At 39.5% G+C, this 16,108-nt stretch overlaps 1 protein-coding gene across 1 annotated transcript in view; it reads left to right on the top strand.

Moving 5' to 3' along the window:
* scarf2 (scavenger receptor class F, member 2) overlaps positions 1 to 8,701 on the top strand; it is a 37,060-nt gene extending 28,359 nt beyond the window's left edge. The window contains exons 10-11 of the mRNA XM_026931363.3: positions 3,645 to 3,797; positions 4,305 to 8,701. Coding sequence (XP_026787164.3) covers positions 3,645 to 3,797; positions 4,305 to 5,428 — 1,277 coding nt within the window. The 3' untranslated portion in view covers positions 5,429 to 8,701. The remainder of the gene's footprint in view (positions 1 to 3,644; positions 3,798 to 4,304) is intronic.
* Positions 8,702 to 16,108: the final 7,407 nt, after the last annotated feature.

Below are 16,108 nucleotides of genomic sequence, written 5' to 3'. Positions count from 1 at the left end.
CTTCCCTATGGGAGACATGCGCTTCCTTCACCGCATCATAATTCAAAGAGTCGTCTACACAATGTCTGTGTAAAAATCCACTCCAAAACAATAATATCTTTGTCAGCCTGGCTGAAGATGAACTTGAGGTTCATATTTCAATAAAACCTTCTCAAGCTGCAAAAACCTAGAACAAAATAATAAATAAAACAAATAAGGAGCCAAAAGCAATTAAAGATGTTTTTTATTGGAGTGTGACCACTTTTAAGAGAAGGAGTCTTAATGTCAGCAAATCACGGTGAAATGAATTAATGTCCAGCCAAATTGGAGGCACAAAACAATGTTTATTTCATCCACCAATAGTTGGAATACTATATGAAGACATGAACTGAACACAAAGTAAGCTGTATGTTTAAGGTTTTCCCCTAAACCTCCATCTTTTTTCAGTGACTGCTGTCCTCATTGGCTGCATGCTGCACTAAGGTCTGCTGCTTCCCCCTACTTTTTCCCCTTCCCTAGTTTTCCCCCTCTATCCTTTTTGTAACCCTACCCTCAGAGGGGATCCAGCATCCTGAGCATTCCAAGAGAGTGGGGGTTGGGCCAGCCTGAAACAGGAAGTGAGCAAATGCCATTCTGTTTTGGCGTGGTGATTTATCTGCCGTAGGACTGCTCATAACGCAGTGCTGCACAGAGATCTTTCATAAAATGTACTAAAATCTAAAATAAGCAGCTCTGTGGATGAAACCAATCAATTTTAGGTGACGTTGCTCTGAGTTTCTGCTTTCGACATATTGAGCAAATTGGCACAGATCTCACAAAAGGGAGGATGTAGACAGACTGTGGTTGGTTTCCCATTTAACAGAGGGACAAACTATTTTTCCATGAATCTTTCTCAGCCATGTGAGCTAGCTTTTGATTGCATTATTTGATTACAGAATGTTTTCTAATCTACAGCCAATAGTGTAATACATAACCATGACATTTCAACATGAGCTATGAGCGCAGCCACTTTGAGTTCTCCAACTTTTGTTTGTTCCCACAGCACAAAGTACATTCTTTAGCTCATTTTAGGACAAATATTCGTCTTATTTGATTTTATGTGGCTTAAATCTGCTGGCAGTCATTGGCACTGTATCTCCACAGACCCTTTTAGAAGAGAAATGTAATTCTAAGATTAGATCTGGTTTAAATTCCTGGGATCTTCAATAATATACACAAAGGACCAATATGGCTGCAAGTTTTCATTCTGACCAATCAAGAGCCGCACTTGATTCTATGTCTTGTGTAAAATGTAAAATGGCATTGGCACAGCAGATAAAGGCCTTGGTTCAATGCTGAGTTTGGGTTTCTGTAAGTGTGGAGGTTTGCTTGTTGTCATCATGTGCATGTGGGTTTCCTCTGGGTTCTGCAGTTTCCTCCCACCTCCCAAAACCATACCAGGTTGATTGGCTCCTTGGTGTAAATGATCGTGTGTGCATGGTGCCCTGCGATGCGGTATCCCTTACTGCCTCATATCCAGTGTTCCTTGGATAAACTCCAGCGCCATCACCACCCTTACCAACGAAGCATTTACTGACGATGAATGAATACGAGATAAAGGCTCAATTCTTTGATCAATTGGATATTAGAATAAGGCAAGCATGGCCTAATAGTCTAATTCTCTCCAAGACTAGCAGGCAAAATATATCACAGGAGGCTATACTTGCTAATTTGCTTTAAATCTCTAGGTTTCTCAGACAAAAAGTTGGTTCAAGCAGGAACTCATAATTTTGATACAAGTTATGTGGGATGGATGATTGAACTCGGTTTTGTGATTGGTGAGGGTGGGGTTTCACAAACATTAACTAAGACAAAGTATACAAAGGCACTGGAACAACTGATCACTAATTATTTAGACATTGTACAAAAATCAAAATTACTCACTCACTGACTCACTGTCAGTAACCACTTGGTCAAGGTCACGGTGGGTCCAGAGCCTATGAACACTGGTCATGAGGCAGGGATATACCCTGGATGGGATGCCAGTCCATTGCAGGGCAAGCAATCAAAATTAACCTAATTAAAATGCTATGGGGTATTTATGTTCTCTGGGCATTTCAACCAACTCCATGTCATCACTCATATATCTCTGGAGCCCTCTTTAGAAGTTCTAAGGTTAGATTTTGCTTAAACCTGGTCTGGTATCTCTGGAGGCATTTTATAGACAGCTGTGTGGCTCAGTGCAGTCTAGATGTGCCAAGAATGTGCTTTGGTCCAACTTGCATAGCAGATTGTGGGTTTGTAGTGGCGTCGAGGCCAGTCTGGGGCTGTCTCTCTGCTCCCAAGGCCTGCAGTTGTCAGCCTTCCGCTAACCCCACAGGAACAAAGCATTCAGTCTGCTAGCACATAGTTCTCACATGCATGTTGTGCCAGTTTATAGTGTGACATTCCCTCGTGAGTTAGCTCTGTTAATGTTCTTGCAGTGTGAAATTATGTAGAGCAAAGACTTGTTTGCATTCTTCTATATGTAAAATATGTTGGAAAAGTGGTACATGTTAAGTCGTCACTTCCTGGTTGTCCTGCTGTTGATATACACTGACCATCTGTTTCGTTCACATTTTTAGCACAGATGCTATTATTTTTGCTTTGTAATTTGATTTACTTAACCTGTAAATAAGTCCATGACCTGGTGAAAGCGAGTCTTAAATACTAATGATAATGGAAGTACCTTTTGGAAGGGCTCTATCCATCTTCGGCTATGAAAAGAGCCTTCTCAAAAGGTTTAGATAAAAAAAAGGGTCAAATTGCTTGCATCACGTCAGAGAGCTGTAAACAAGCCAGGCTTGGGTGGTTAGCATCTTCTCCAGCTCTTCCTGTCTGAAAGCAGATGTGGAGGATAAACCACAGGCGTCCCACAGCTGTCCTGCTTCTCTAGATCAGCAGAAAACAATAGCCACAAGCAGGAGAGTAGGACAAGGAGTCTGGGCCATAAAAAAACACTCTGAACTATATTAGGTTTGGAGACCTGTTCTAAACAAAGATTCATCCAGTTAAGAAGGCTAAACAATCACATATGGAGCTCAGATGAATTTATTTAAACTTTAAATAAATACTTAAATAGCATTTCCTTTTCAACTCTAAGTGCCTTAAATCACGTTAAACTCATATCAAAGCACACATCAAATAGTTATAATTTTAAATGTTTAAACATAACTACATTCCTTATTCCTCTGTGGATAAAGAATAAGAAGGGTTTTGGTGGCTTTTGTAATTGTTTAAAGCATGGATGCCTTTGTTGCATTCTGACTAGATGGCAAAACACACCCTTTCCCTGACATCTGCCCAGTTGCCTTCTGGGAAGTGGTAGCTCAGTGATTAAGACATTGGACTACTGATTGGAAGGTTGTGAGTTAAAATCCCAGCACTGCAAAGCTGCTACTGCTGGGCCCTTGAGCAAGGCCCTTAACCCTCAACTGCTCAGTTAAATAAATGTAAAAGATAAATGTAAGTCACTCTGGATAAGGGTGTCTGCCAAATGTGGTAAATGTGTGGCATCTGCTCCCTTCAAGAATCTGTTTCTTTAAAAATCATAAAAAGAGCCCTTGTTTCTGGTGAAACCCAAGGAAACATCCGATGCTTGCCCATCTTGACCCCTGTATTTGTTTTTCTTTTCCCATCTTTTTCAGTATCTCGCCATGACCCTGAGAACACCTTTGACTGCAGTTTCATAGAGCCCCCATCTGCCACCGAGCATCAGACTCCATCCTGGTCCTCCCAGGAGTCCTTCTCCTCTTTTGAGACAAGTGAAGATGGCCCAGTTTACTGCGTACCCCATGAAGGTGAGTCATTGTCAAATCCAGCTGCCTGTTTGGCTGACAGGAAGCAGCAATTAGGGAGTTGAGGAGTCTCTGAACAATTTTTGTGCTGACCGAGTCTGATGGAAAGCGATTGTGAAGACAGACTCACTGTTGTGGTAATGCCAAGCCTTCAGGCGTGTGCACTGTGTGTGCATTGTGAAAATACAAACAGGAAATGGCATGAATGGTCGAGTCAGCATTGGGAATGTGGCCAAGTCATGAATCATTTTCTTGTGTAAATAGTTGAGCAGTAGAGAGAATAACAATTGGTGTTTTCTAAGCAATTTGGGTTGATGACAAAAAAAAAATAGCCAGAAACAGTTCCCAGGCAGTCTTTTTTAGAGTAAAGTGTGAATGTTCTCTGGACAGACCCTGAAAACCAAAGTGTATTATAAGAAAAAGTAAAAAGCTGATTGATAGAGTAGTTAAAATGCAGAACATCTGGCTCTTTCCCTTGTTTAACCACTTTCTTCCTCATGTTTCATTTAGATACCATAAATGAGGGTAATGCAAGACCCAGCCCCAATGCCACTACAGAGAATCTAGTGGCTGTGAATGAGGATGATGCTGGAGAGTACACCTCTCTCAAAGACACAAGAGCGACAACAAAGCCTATCAACGATGGCAGTGAGCAGCCGCTGCTGAAGTCAGACAGTGAAGGCTCCACAAGTGGATCGGAGTCAGCTATGGGAGCTCTTTATGCCCGAATTGCTCGCCTCTCTAAGAATTCCAAAGAGGAGGAGGACAGCACAGCTGAGACCAAAGCCAGTGACAAGGCCACATCCCCTGAGAAGACCAAACCCCGGCCACCAGACCCCTCTACCAAACCAAAGGTGTCTTGGATCCATGGAACTTCTGGAGCCAACCAAACAGAGAAGGGCCAGGCACCTTCCCCACCAAAAGAGAAGAAAAGAACCACCACCGAAGGTTCTGGAAAGGGGGAAGAGAAGCAGCGATCAAAGGAGAAGTCAAGCAAGAAATGTGATCAGAAGAATCAAGATGGCAAGGGTGATGGGAATGATTCCGCAAGCAAAACCAAAGCCCGCAAAGCTTCAGACCCCATTGAGCACATCAATGGAGCTGTCCAGAATGCCTTAAAGAAAATTGGAAACTTCCACTCAGATAGGAAAGGTAGTGACACTACCAAAGAGCCACCTAAGAGTCCAAAGATCATGCATCCTCATATAAACTCAGAGGCGGCCACTCTTCTCGCTGCCCAGCTGAAAGAGAAGACCCAGAGCCTGAATCGCAATGAAGGCCTTTCAGTTGGAATCAAACCCAATGGGGTGTCTACCCCCCAGGCCAACAGGGAGAAGCCCACGCCACCCCAGAAGGCCAAGCGATCAGTGACTGGAGCCAACAAACCCCTTCTACCAACCTCCAATAACCTTCAGAAGATGATCGCTCCTGTAACAGACTCCTCCAACCCTGAGCCTCAAAGCCCAGAAATGCAGGCCATAAATGGGACCCAGATAGGAGATGCAGGAGATGCCACACCAAAGAAAACACCCATTAAAAAACCACCTAGAAAGAAAGGCAAGGAGACAACCTCAGAGACAGAACCTAAGACCACTCCAAAGATGGCTATTATGCCACCTCAGATTGTCAAATAGACATTTAATTCAGAAATAACTTGGCTGACCATGCAGTGCCTGTCTGTAGTGAATGAAGCCTTTGATTTAATACTTTCTTGTCTCATGTTCATGATAAACAAACTGTTGGATGGTTATCAAATGGAATTGCTGCATACTGGGTATATTGTTCTGCAAGATGTTTTGTTTTTTTCATATCTTTTGATGTCCAGGACTAGCTTGGAGAAGGAACAGTCACTGGTTAACACATTGTGCCTTGAAAGGGACAGTTGTACTGCTTGTACATTTTTGAACAAATTCAGTTGTACAGTAGGTGAAATTTTATTTTATGAAATTTTATACATAGGCAGGTCTGCATTTACCAAACTCCATACCAATCTTCATATTGATCCAGGCTGTCTTTTCATAGCTATATGCCTTATGAAAAAAAAGCATATCCACAGTATGAGCAAAGGTAGTTCTTTGCATATGTGAATACAGTGGTACTATCGTTAATCACAGTGGTGTGACACGACTTCTTCCACACCTATCATATCTGTAAGAGATTCTGTCATTCTGTAACAGTTCTATGTTGATGTCTAGATATTTCATATATACACCATATTGAGACTATATTTCAATATGTAATTATATCAGGTGAAACTTGTAAAACTTGACCAAAGACAGCATAAAGATACCAAAAACATACGCGGAACATCTTCTCTCAGCTAAAAATTTAGATTCCATGTTGGATTGAGGCAAACATAGATGTTCTAGCAAACAGTGGAGAGTACATACAATGCCTCTGGGAAGTTTATGAGTGACAGAGGAACCATTAATACTTTAATGCTGCTGTTAAAGAACATAGACAGTAATTTTATTTGCTTCTCGTACCAGTCTCTTATTATTTGAATTGCTTACACTTTCAGAGATGTCTAGGGGAATAAGCTAGACCCCCTAGGTCAGATGTCTAGGTCAGACTATTTGTGGTTTTTCAGTAGTAAAAGAATTAACAGCGGCATAGAGCACAATGTGAGGTTTTTGTTGCCTCAGCTCCAGTCACAGCATGTGGACAACAGACCACGGACTGGCGAGAGATTGATAGACGGTGTCCCGTTACAGTTAGGCAAACAAGTCTGGTGCTATGTTAGTGGGCGAACTGCCAGAAAGAGGATTAACAGCCAACAAACTCAGCTAGTGATTATTTTTAACTGTAAAGTTTTTGGTTGTGTGTGGCTGTTTTATGTGGTCCACATTTTTCCTCATCTGATTCCCAGGACTGTCAGGCTCTTTACCAATAAGTGCAGCTTACTATATTTTATGGATGTATAACACATAGTGCATTTACAAATGGATTTAATCCTTTATACACTTACAAAAATGCACTTATTGGATGTGTATAAAGCAGTGAACAGCATTATATGCCAGTATCTTTATTGTTCATATACAGCAACTACAAAACATATGTTGGTTTCGAGTTCAGTTATCATTACTTGTTGAAGCATTGTCTATTCAGGGTCAAAACTGTACTGTTTTTATTTAATCAGTTATTTTTTTACTTCTCAAACAAGAAACTTTTTCTCACATAGTTAAAAAATTTGAGCAATAAAATAATAATAATTGAGTAGACAAATTGAGTAAGTATGTAAGAAATGAAACACTTGGGGTGTGCTTTTGTAGGAAAATAATCATTGATGGTTTGGTATGATGCTGCCTGATGCTGTTACTGTTACCACCCTGAAGTTGATTATTTTCCTATAACATCACGCCCCAACCTCTATTATTCCTCTTATACTACAACAAATGGAAACTTTAAAAAATAAATTATTAAAGTATGACATATCATACTGTTTATCCATTTATAGTTCCATTTAATGTTGTGGAACGTCCATGAACAAGTGAGTTCCTGTTAACACTTTTGTTATACCAGGTATAAATATTCATTCCCTCCTCCATTTTCTTCTCTGTCTTGAAGTTAATAAGACAAAAAATGCAGCTTGTCACGTTACAGAGAAACCAGAAAGCACTCGTCCTGAAGACTTTGTCCAAAAAAAAAGCGCTGACACTGGAGACTCCTTTCCAAAAATGCTAAATAAGCATCTCCTCACAGAAACAGTTACAGTTACAACAGTTACACCTGTTTTTTTTATTTGGTTTATGTGAGGCATCCATCATTCAAATCCCTGAGTGTGTTTTTATTATAGAAAGGAAAATGTATTAGAATGAGCATATTAATATAAACCTGTGATTTTCCATGCTGTTATAAAACATTCAAACATTCACATTAACATTTGAGCAAAATATGGCATCAATAATAATAATAATAATAATAATAATAATAATAATAATAGAATCACTGGTGTGCGTTTTTTATAACTGATTAAATAAAACAGTTTCTTCAGTTTAGCTAAATAAAACGATTGAAGCTTTTCTTATCAAACCTGAAAAAAAAGCAGTTACATTATAGAATAATTTAAATATTTCATATCTTTAAGCCTTAAAGCACTTGTAGGTTATTCTCGGATCAGACTGGGAATAAACTGATCTAAGAGATGACAGTGGCAGAAAGATGCATTTTAAAAACTGGACAGTTTTGGAGTTTTATATATAAATGTCTAGGCATTGGTGGTCGCGTTGGATGTGTAATGTAAGCGAGCAATATTATTGAAATTTGATGTACAGTAAGAATTTTTTTTATTACCGTCAATCTTTCTATTAAATGGTACCACAAATTTCCCTTTTTATAATGGTTATTTTTCTACATTGCAAGGTATTTTGTAATAATATTGTTATCTATGTTTGTAAGCTGTGCTTATATAACGTATATAATATTTTGCTCTTTCTTTTTGTTTTGTGTCAAATGAACTGGCTTTCAAATTTGATACTTTTTTAATCCCTCCTGCTTTTTACATTCAAGCATCAGGTACAAACCTATACATATGAACACTTTACTTACAATGTGTTGTTTCATCATGTTTCTCTGTGGATGTTATTGTTTTAAACGGTAAATCATATGATACAGAGGTCAGCGAGAGATCAACTTCATCTACGCTTAAAACCGAGGTCCAGTGATTGATGACAAAGAACACATTTTTATGTTTTTGCACAGACCCTGAAACTGTTCCAGCTGCAGTAATAACCCTGAGATGCGTGTCAGAACTGTTTCGCGTTCTGAACGAGGCCTGCACTGAAGCATGGCCCTGAATCGGTCTGGATCTCTCACTTCACTTCTGTTTGTTTTCATGTTGTTAACGTGTGGTTGTTCAGTTACCTTGTGTTGAAATAAAAATGAAACCTGTAGCTCCTGAACCTGAAGGATTTGCTTGAATCAGATTCATTTTCTTTATTCATGTCATCAGACCTTTCATATGGTCTGAAAGTCCAATTCAATTGAATTCGTTTTTTTTTTTTTTTTAATTACAGACATTGCCACAAAGCAGCTTTACAGCAATCCAGATGTAAATTTAGATTCATTATGAGCAAGCCAGAGGCAAACATGGCAGGAATGGAACCCATCCTCATCTGTGTGACAGCGGATAGTGGGATTATAAATCATTACCGTACACAGGTGTAGACGAGTAAACACGAACAGTTCTAAGTGTGTTTAAAGGATGTTCAGTGTATGAGCAGATTGTGATTGTGAATAAGTGTCCTGGTATGATACCAGGACAGTCTTTAATATTACAGCAGCAGTTCTTAGGTACAGGTCTACAGTATCTAGGTGAGATTATTCCCTGAAGCAGTACCAAGTCCTGGGTATAAACTGTTTTGGGAAGTGTATGTTTAGGGTATCCATGTTGGAGCATCCATAGCAGCAGAAAGTGAGTCACAAGTGCAGAAAAATCCAAGCAGAAATAGAGCATCAGGATGAATCAGGCAGGTCCGGAGGTCAAGAGGAGCCACGGAAGTGGAAATGTGCCAGGATCTGGTGCCAACATCACATCAAAATTCCACCCCATTCCTAGGAACAGTGTTTTTTCAGATGGCTCTTTAGATTGGTTAGTGGTTCCAGCTTACTAAATACATTCGTCTGGGTACCTAACAAAGAGTGAACCAAAAACTGTTCTTATTTTATCTGCCATCAGACAGTCATACTCAGTGATTACATATTATCGATTAAAACTAAACTATAACTAAATTTACCTGTGTTACCTAGCTAGCTAGCTATCTGGAGTTTACTTCGCTTGTGTACACGCAGCCACCAAGCCTTGCACAAATCCAAGATGGCTGCCCTCATAACATTCCAGTATTCAGCTACACAATGAAGTTTTGTTCATGATTATGGATTATAGTATGTGTCCTAAACCATATTAGTGGAAGCTTCTCCACCTGGAAACTTTTAGCAGTAGAGCCTGCACTCTAAGCTAGCTAGCAAACTCTGATAAAATTAGTAATAAACAAAATAACTGTGTATAGCATGTTTTGACAGGATTGCGTAATATCAAATAAATGGCTATGAAGATCACAATGCAAACTGAGATTCGGGTACTGAAATCTAGCCCGTGTATTAGCAGTTAGCTAGCTGACAATCTATATTTTGAAAAGGTTTGGTTGCTGTTATATAAATCACAAATGTAATCACAAATGTAATGAGTATTTCAGATACTATTAACTCTCCTCGATACTAAATTAACTCAGATACTAGTCCACTTTTGGTTTATCTGTGACAAAATAGTTAGCTTTACTAGCTGTTAAGTACCCGCAGGAGAACATGGGGCATTTAAAGTTTAAAATTAGCATTGCTAATAAGGCTAAATGTGTTTATGCTAGTTTCTTGAGCATTAAAACAAGTATATAGAAATGTTGTTGTTCTACATACAGTATAGAGGTTATTTCTAATGGTTTAAAATGAGACATTTTGAGATACTGGATATAGTTTGAGGTAAATACAGGAAACATTTTGGGTGACAGAGACTTCCATTAGCATTAGCTACATTACATCAGCTCCAGTGCAAAACTAAAGAAGCACAAAGTCTTGGTTGATCAACAAAAAATGTCTAAATTTGATTTATTTGTTTATTTATTTATTTATTGCCAAATATATTGACTGAATAAGAACATTCCTCTGTGCTGTTGTCATCTCTACTGCTTAGTCAATAAGAACACACTTTTTGGACTTTTTTTGCTGAACCGTGTAATGTCCAGGAAATACACCTTGACAAAATTGTGTTAATTCTTCATAACCAATGAAAAGACCCAGTTCTTGGCTTGACTTTACTGCACCTTTCTCCCTCTCCCACTTTTCTCCCCACAGTAATGGATACTTTATGGTTTTCCGCTGACTTCTGGCTGCCTCGTGCGAGGCGAGGGTCCACTAGAGCGATGGCAGTGATCACACACTCGCGTACTAGCCAGAGTTTGGAGGAGCCTGAGGAGCCGCCTGGCAAAAAGTGCAGCCGAGACACAACAGGCTCTTTCATGCAGGAACAGTCGGGAGTCTGTGTGAAAGGGGCCCAGGAGTTAAAGCATCATGCGCTGCGTATTTGCCCTTGTTTTTCTTACCTTCTTTAAAGTGGGGGATGGGGTTAGGGGGGATAGCATGGCATCATGAGAAGAAGGTTTCTGGGGAAGGACAGGGGAGTCACGTGAGCTCTGATTAGAACCAGAGAAGTGGGGATACACTTGCAACTTGCACCACCAGTGATACGTGTGGTGAGTGTGTGTAATAGACTAAACAAAAGCCAAGAAGTCATGACCACGCAGATCTGCTCACGAGTTAACCAGATATCCGAGTACAAACATTTCTCATCAGTGGAACTCTCATACGAGTGTAGAAAACGTTCCTATAACACAGCCGCCTTCATTATGTCAGCAAGTCTCAGTTGCAGTTTAGAGCCATATGAAGTGCTAGGTAAACATTATGATAAAACCAACGTGTGTACTCTCAGGAGCGAATGTTTCTTCCACCAACATGTGTACTCTCAGGAGCGAATGTTTCTTCACATCTCTTTAGCTCTCTTTCAGAAGGATCTACTCTCGGGTGTTTGCATGAACTGGCCACACATGGAGGATGTGGAGTGCTAACATGACATACTGAACGCACGTCGAGCTCCAGTCGGCCCCCACAACCCCAAACCCCAAATCTATTCACAACCCGGACCGTCGTTATGGCGACACGACCGGATTGCTTTCACATCTGGTAGCGATTTCAGGCCGTGTGGAAAAAAAATGCAGCAGAAGAAAGAAATTTATGAGTGAAGGGGAAAAAAGACAAATATTTTCTGCAATGCAAAGCAGAAAGAAGCCCAGACTAGAGTTACGCTTGAAAGGGGTTTGATTTTTTTTTTTTTTTTTTTAAGACCGTATGTTGCTGTGAGTCAGGAGCTGTGTGTGAGATTTTGTGACGTTGACATGCAGCGCGGTTCTGCGTGCCATAGCAGAAAGTAACAAGGTAAAGGACAAAAGCACAAAGCCAAAGTGAAAAATGAAACATTTTTCCTGATAGTAAAACTTTCTGTATAGCAGATTTGAAGAGCTGCTGTTTCCTCCTCCATGCAGAAAGCATGCTTTTGGCTCTGCAGAGCGACAGGAAGCAGTAACTGCCAACATTGTTGGTGCATTTCATTAGGTTTCTACTCCACTGCTTTCTGAAGCCGCTCCTATATCGGTCTTGGGTCTTTCTCTGCGGTTGGCATGGAGCAGCGGACGTGTCGCCATGAGAGGAAAAGCACTGTTAGTGAAAAGGCGTTCGGCCCTGTCGTGGGCCTCCAGGCAAAAAACGCTGAGCTCAGCACTTTAGCAGGCAGAACCACAGGAGTGCGCTCACATGCGTGCGCGCGTGTGTGTGTGTGTGCAATATGTTATTTCCGGCAAAATTGAGCTCGCACAGTGATTTAGCCTGAAATACATTATAATTAACTGGCCAACTATATAAGCCAATAAAAGCTTTGGTTTTTAATTGTTTTTGACACACAATATTTAACTCACCTCATTAAACTTATTTCTGTCGCAGGATTGTTTTTTAAAAAAATCATATAATACATAAGAATACATAACACGTAAACCATCCCACATAGCCAATGTGATATCACACAAATATTACATTTAATTTATACAGCATTTTATTTATACATTGTTATAAAGCAGCAGTGTTGTGCCAATAGTTCTACTGAAAAGTACCTACAGAAATTCCTGGAACTAAATTCAGCCCCTGTACCCAGCTATTAGCTACTGATAGTTGGTTCCAGTTTCAGGAATGTTTTCTAGCGTAATATTTAAATGTTTAAATGTAATGTAACCTATTGTCCAGCTTAAAGTACAATAACAAATATAAAGATATTATTGTCAATACTTCTACTAACAACACCTTTTTTTTTTTGCTCCAGTCCAGTTTGAGGCTGAATACTATAGAATTTATAAAATTTTTGTAACTATCATCCTCCATTAACAGACTTCAAAAGAGTTATAACAGGAAATAACATTAAATGTAACGATAAATTGATGTCGTTCCTTAGTTAATAAAAAAATTAATTGTTGACAACTTGCTGTGGTATAAGAGGAATATTGGATATAAACTTCAAGATGGAAACAGTCGTTGTTGATTATTTTCCCTTAACAGCATGCCCTATGTTTTATTCCTGTATATTCAACAGCAGTTTACCACTGATTACATTTTTTCATTAATTTCAGAATGGGACAATTTACTTTTTATCCATTTAGAGTTAGCAAGACAAGTTTAAATTTATTTCATCTTAAACATAAATTCTCAGTGAGAACTCAACACACATGGGTCGATTCTTCACATGGGTCGATTCCACACATGGGTCGAACAATCCTACTGATATACCACTATATACATACATATATATATATATATATATATATATATATATACAGTTCTGTGCAAAAGTCTTAGGCACATGCAATGAATGTATGAATGTAGAGCAAAGATGCTTTCAAAAATGATGAAATTAAATGTTTCTACATTAGAACATACTATAAAGAGCAGTAAACACTAATAAATGAAACAAAGTCAATGCTTGGTGTGAGGATCCTTTGCTTAAAAAAGAAAATGAGTATTCTCAAGTACAGTGTGTGCAGTTTTATAAGGAAATGAGCTGTAAGTGTTACTGAGCATTTTGCAGAAGCAGCCACAGTTCTTCTGGAGACTTTGTCACACTCGCTTCTCATTTTTGCAGCAAAACCAGCAGCCTTCATTATGTTTTTTTTTTTTTTTTTGTCTGAAAAGTGTCTCTTATGTAATCTGCTGCTTTCTTTACTGACATACAAACATTTTTCTGTAACATTTAATTATGTGCTGGAAAACTAATGTTTGGAAATCTAAAATGTACTGACTTGATAATGTAGAAGGAATAAAATAAAAATCTGTAACAAAGTTTGTACAAAAAAAAATAGGGTGCCTAAGACTTTTGCACAGTACTGTGTATTCGTATCATTTGATTATAATTATAATTTTTGTTCTTGTATTCTTTATATACACAATGCATGAGTGCAATATTAAAAAAAATATATTATGTCTCTCTTGGCGTGTAAGTGTGAGAAATAAAGACGATTTGCAAACAGCTGTCTGCCTCCTCCCCATCACTGCTCTCTTTTCCTCTTTTGTCAGCATAATTTGTGCCGAGTTTATTAAAGAGGATCTGGCTGTAACGGAAAACAGACCTTTATCCGTCTCTCTCTCTCTCTCTCTCCCTCTCTCTTTCTGTCTCTTGCTTTCTCTTTCTCCCTATTTTTCCCCTCCCTCTCTCTTTCTCTCCGCAGAGGAAGTTGTGTGGCCAATCTAGGTTTCAAGTTTCAGAGACTAACAGAGAAGCCAGTTTTTGTTGTTTTTTTTTTTCAACTATGTTTCAAAAAGGGACAGAGAGAACATGTGTCCTGTCTGAACCAAAATGGGCAAAAATGTCTCACAAACTCATTTCTCTTTTAACAGCACGTGTAAGCAGGGTCAACCTTCATCGACCTGGTGTAAATCCTGCCATCCATGTGTCCTGCTGTGACCAGAGCCAGACCACCAGCTACACTGAAACGCAATATGCAGCGATGATTAATGAGACGTTTGGGTTTTATTCTGGACGAAATCTCAACCTGAAATCTCTGCAGAGAAAAAGAATCAGGTCATTATGAAACTTCTTCTCATGTGTTTTTTTCTCTCTTCCTCCCTCCCACTCTCTTTTCTTGGCTGTTTCACTGGCTGAGCATGTGTTTTTCATTATCAGTGTGAGATTAGAGCTGTGGCATTGCTGCTGTAGTCTGCTCTCTCTATATCACCATTGATGTGGTCACCTCTGGACCTCAGTGTGTGTGTGTGTGTGTGTGTGTGTGTGTGTGTGAGTGTGTGTGTGGTGGGACTCTAACCAGCGTACATCCGGTCCCCGGTGTGGTGATGTCACCAGTGCAACAGCTCGAAATCTGTAAACACGACTGCTTTCTGCCTCTTTTCCTCTCTCTCTGGAGCTCAGGGTGCAGTGCAGAGGAAATGTCGGGCTGCGACCACGATGTTCATGTTTAAAAATAATATATGGCGAAAAGGAAATTACCCGCTGGATCCCTTATCTAGCACTTCTAGCGCAACATTTGGCGAACGCTTTTATCCAAAGAGGCAGGATCCAATCCAAGTACATAGGTATATGAGCAGCTGAAGGTTAAAGGTCTTGCCCAAGGGCCCCACAGAGGCTCTCAGGTTCCACAAGCATGGAGCTGGTGCTGGTTCAGGGAACCTGCAAATCTTTTTTTTTTTTTTTTTAGAATCCATCATGTTTCCACGCACTTTAAAACCTGAGCCATTATGTTATTAGATGTGGGAGTTTATCAGATACTTCAAATGCTTGTTAGACTTCAAATGCTTGTTTTCCTGAAGTTAAGAAGAGAAAAAAATGCAGCTTGTTACTGAGAAACTGCAAAACGCAAAACTTCCTCCATCCTGCTGACTTTCGATACGATAGACGTAAAATTAAAGCTCTAATGAATTCAGAAATGAGTCTGAATCTCATACTCGAGTTCCTTTCAGCACACTTAGCACTGCTTGACTATATAGTATACAGTTCTAGAGGAGAAATGATTTATATTCTCGCTATCCGGTGTTGCCCAGATGAGGATGGGTTCCCTTTAGAGTCTGGTTCCTCTCAAGGTTTCTTCCTGTCCTCTCAGGGAGTTCTTCCTTCCCACCGTCGCCTCTGGCCTGCTCATTAGCCATAAATGTAAAATTTTAAATTTATATCCAGACTTCTGTAATGCTGCTTTGTGACAGTGCCCATTGTTAAAAGCACTATTTTATGAATAAAATTGAATTGAATTGCATTTGAATAAAACGTTATTGTTACAAAATGTTGACACTGGACACTCCTTCCACAAATGCTAAATACAGCAGTTTTAAAAAAAAATCTGTTTATTATAAGTCTTAAATTATCATAAGCATCCTGTGTAAGTTGTTAATAACATATCAGAATGAGTGCATTGATATATACTGTACATGTGATGTGCCTTGCAGGCGGAACTACTATCAGAGCTGCGGTTATAGAAAATTAATCTGACCAATCAGAATTGAGAATTCAACAGCGCCGTGGAATTAAAGTGATATTTGTCTGTTTCCGAATGTACAATTACAGTTTTTTAGTGTTAATGAAAGTATAAGATGGGTGGTGAGGTTAAACTGTGTGTGTGTGTGTGTGTGTGTGTGCGTGTTAATGAGCACCCTGGGGACCCAGACGTGCAGGATCAAAAGCAGCCTTCATTATTCACAGGAGGAAGCTGTACCTAAACGCT

The sequence above is a fragment of the Pangasianodon hypophthalmus genome, chromosome 24 (assembly GCF_027358585.1).
Source record: "Pangasianodon hypophthalmus isolate fPanHyp1 chromosome 24, fPanHyp1.pri, whole genome shotgun sequence".
NCBI lineage: Eukaryota > Metazoa > Chordata > Actinopteri > Siluriformes > Pangasiidae > Pangasianodon > Pangasianodon hypophthalmus.
The sequence above is the reverse complement of the archived record's forward strand: the minus strand, read 5'-3'. Positions and strand labels throughout refer to the sequence as shown.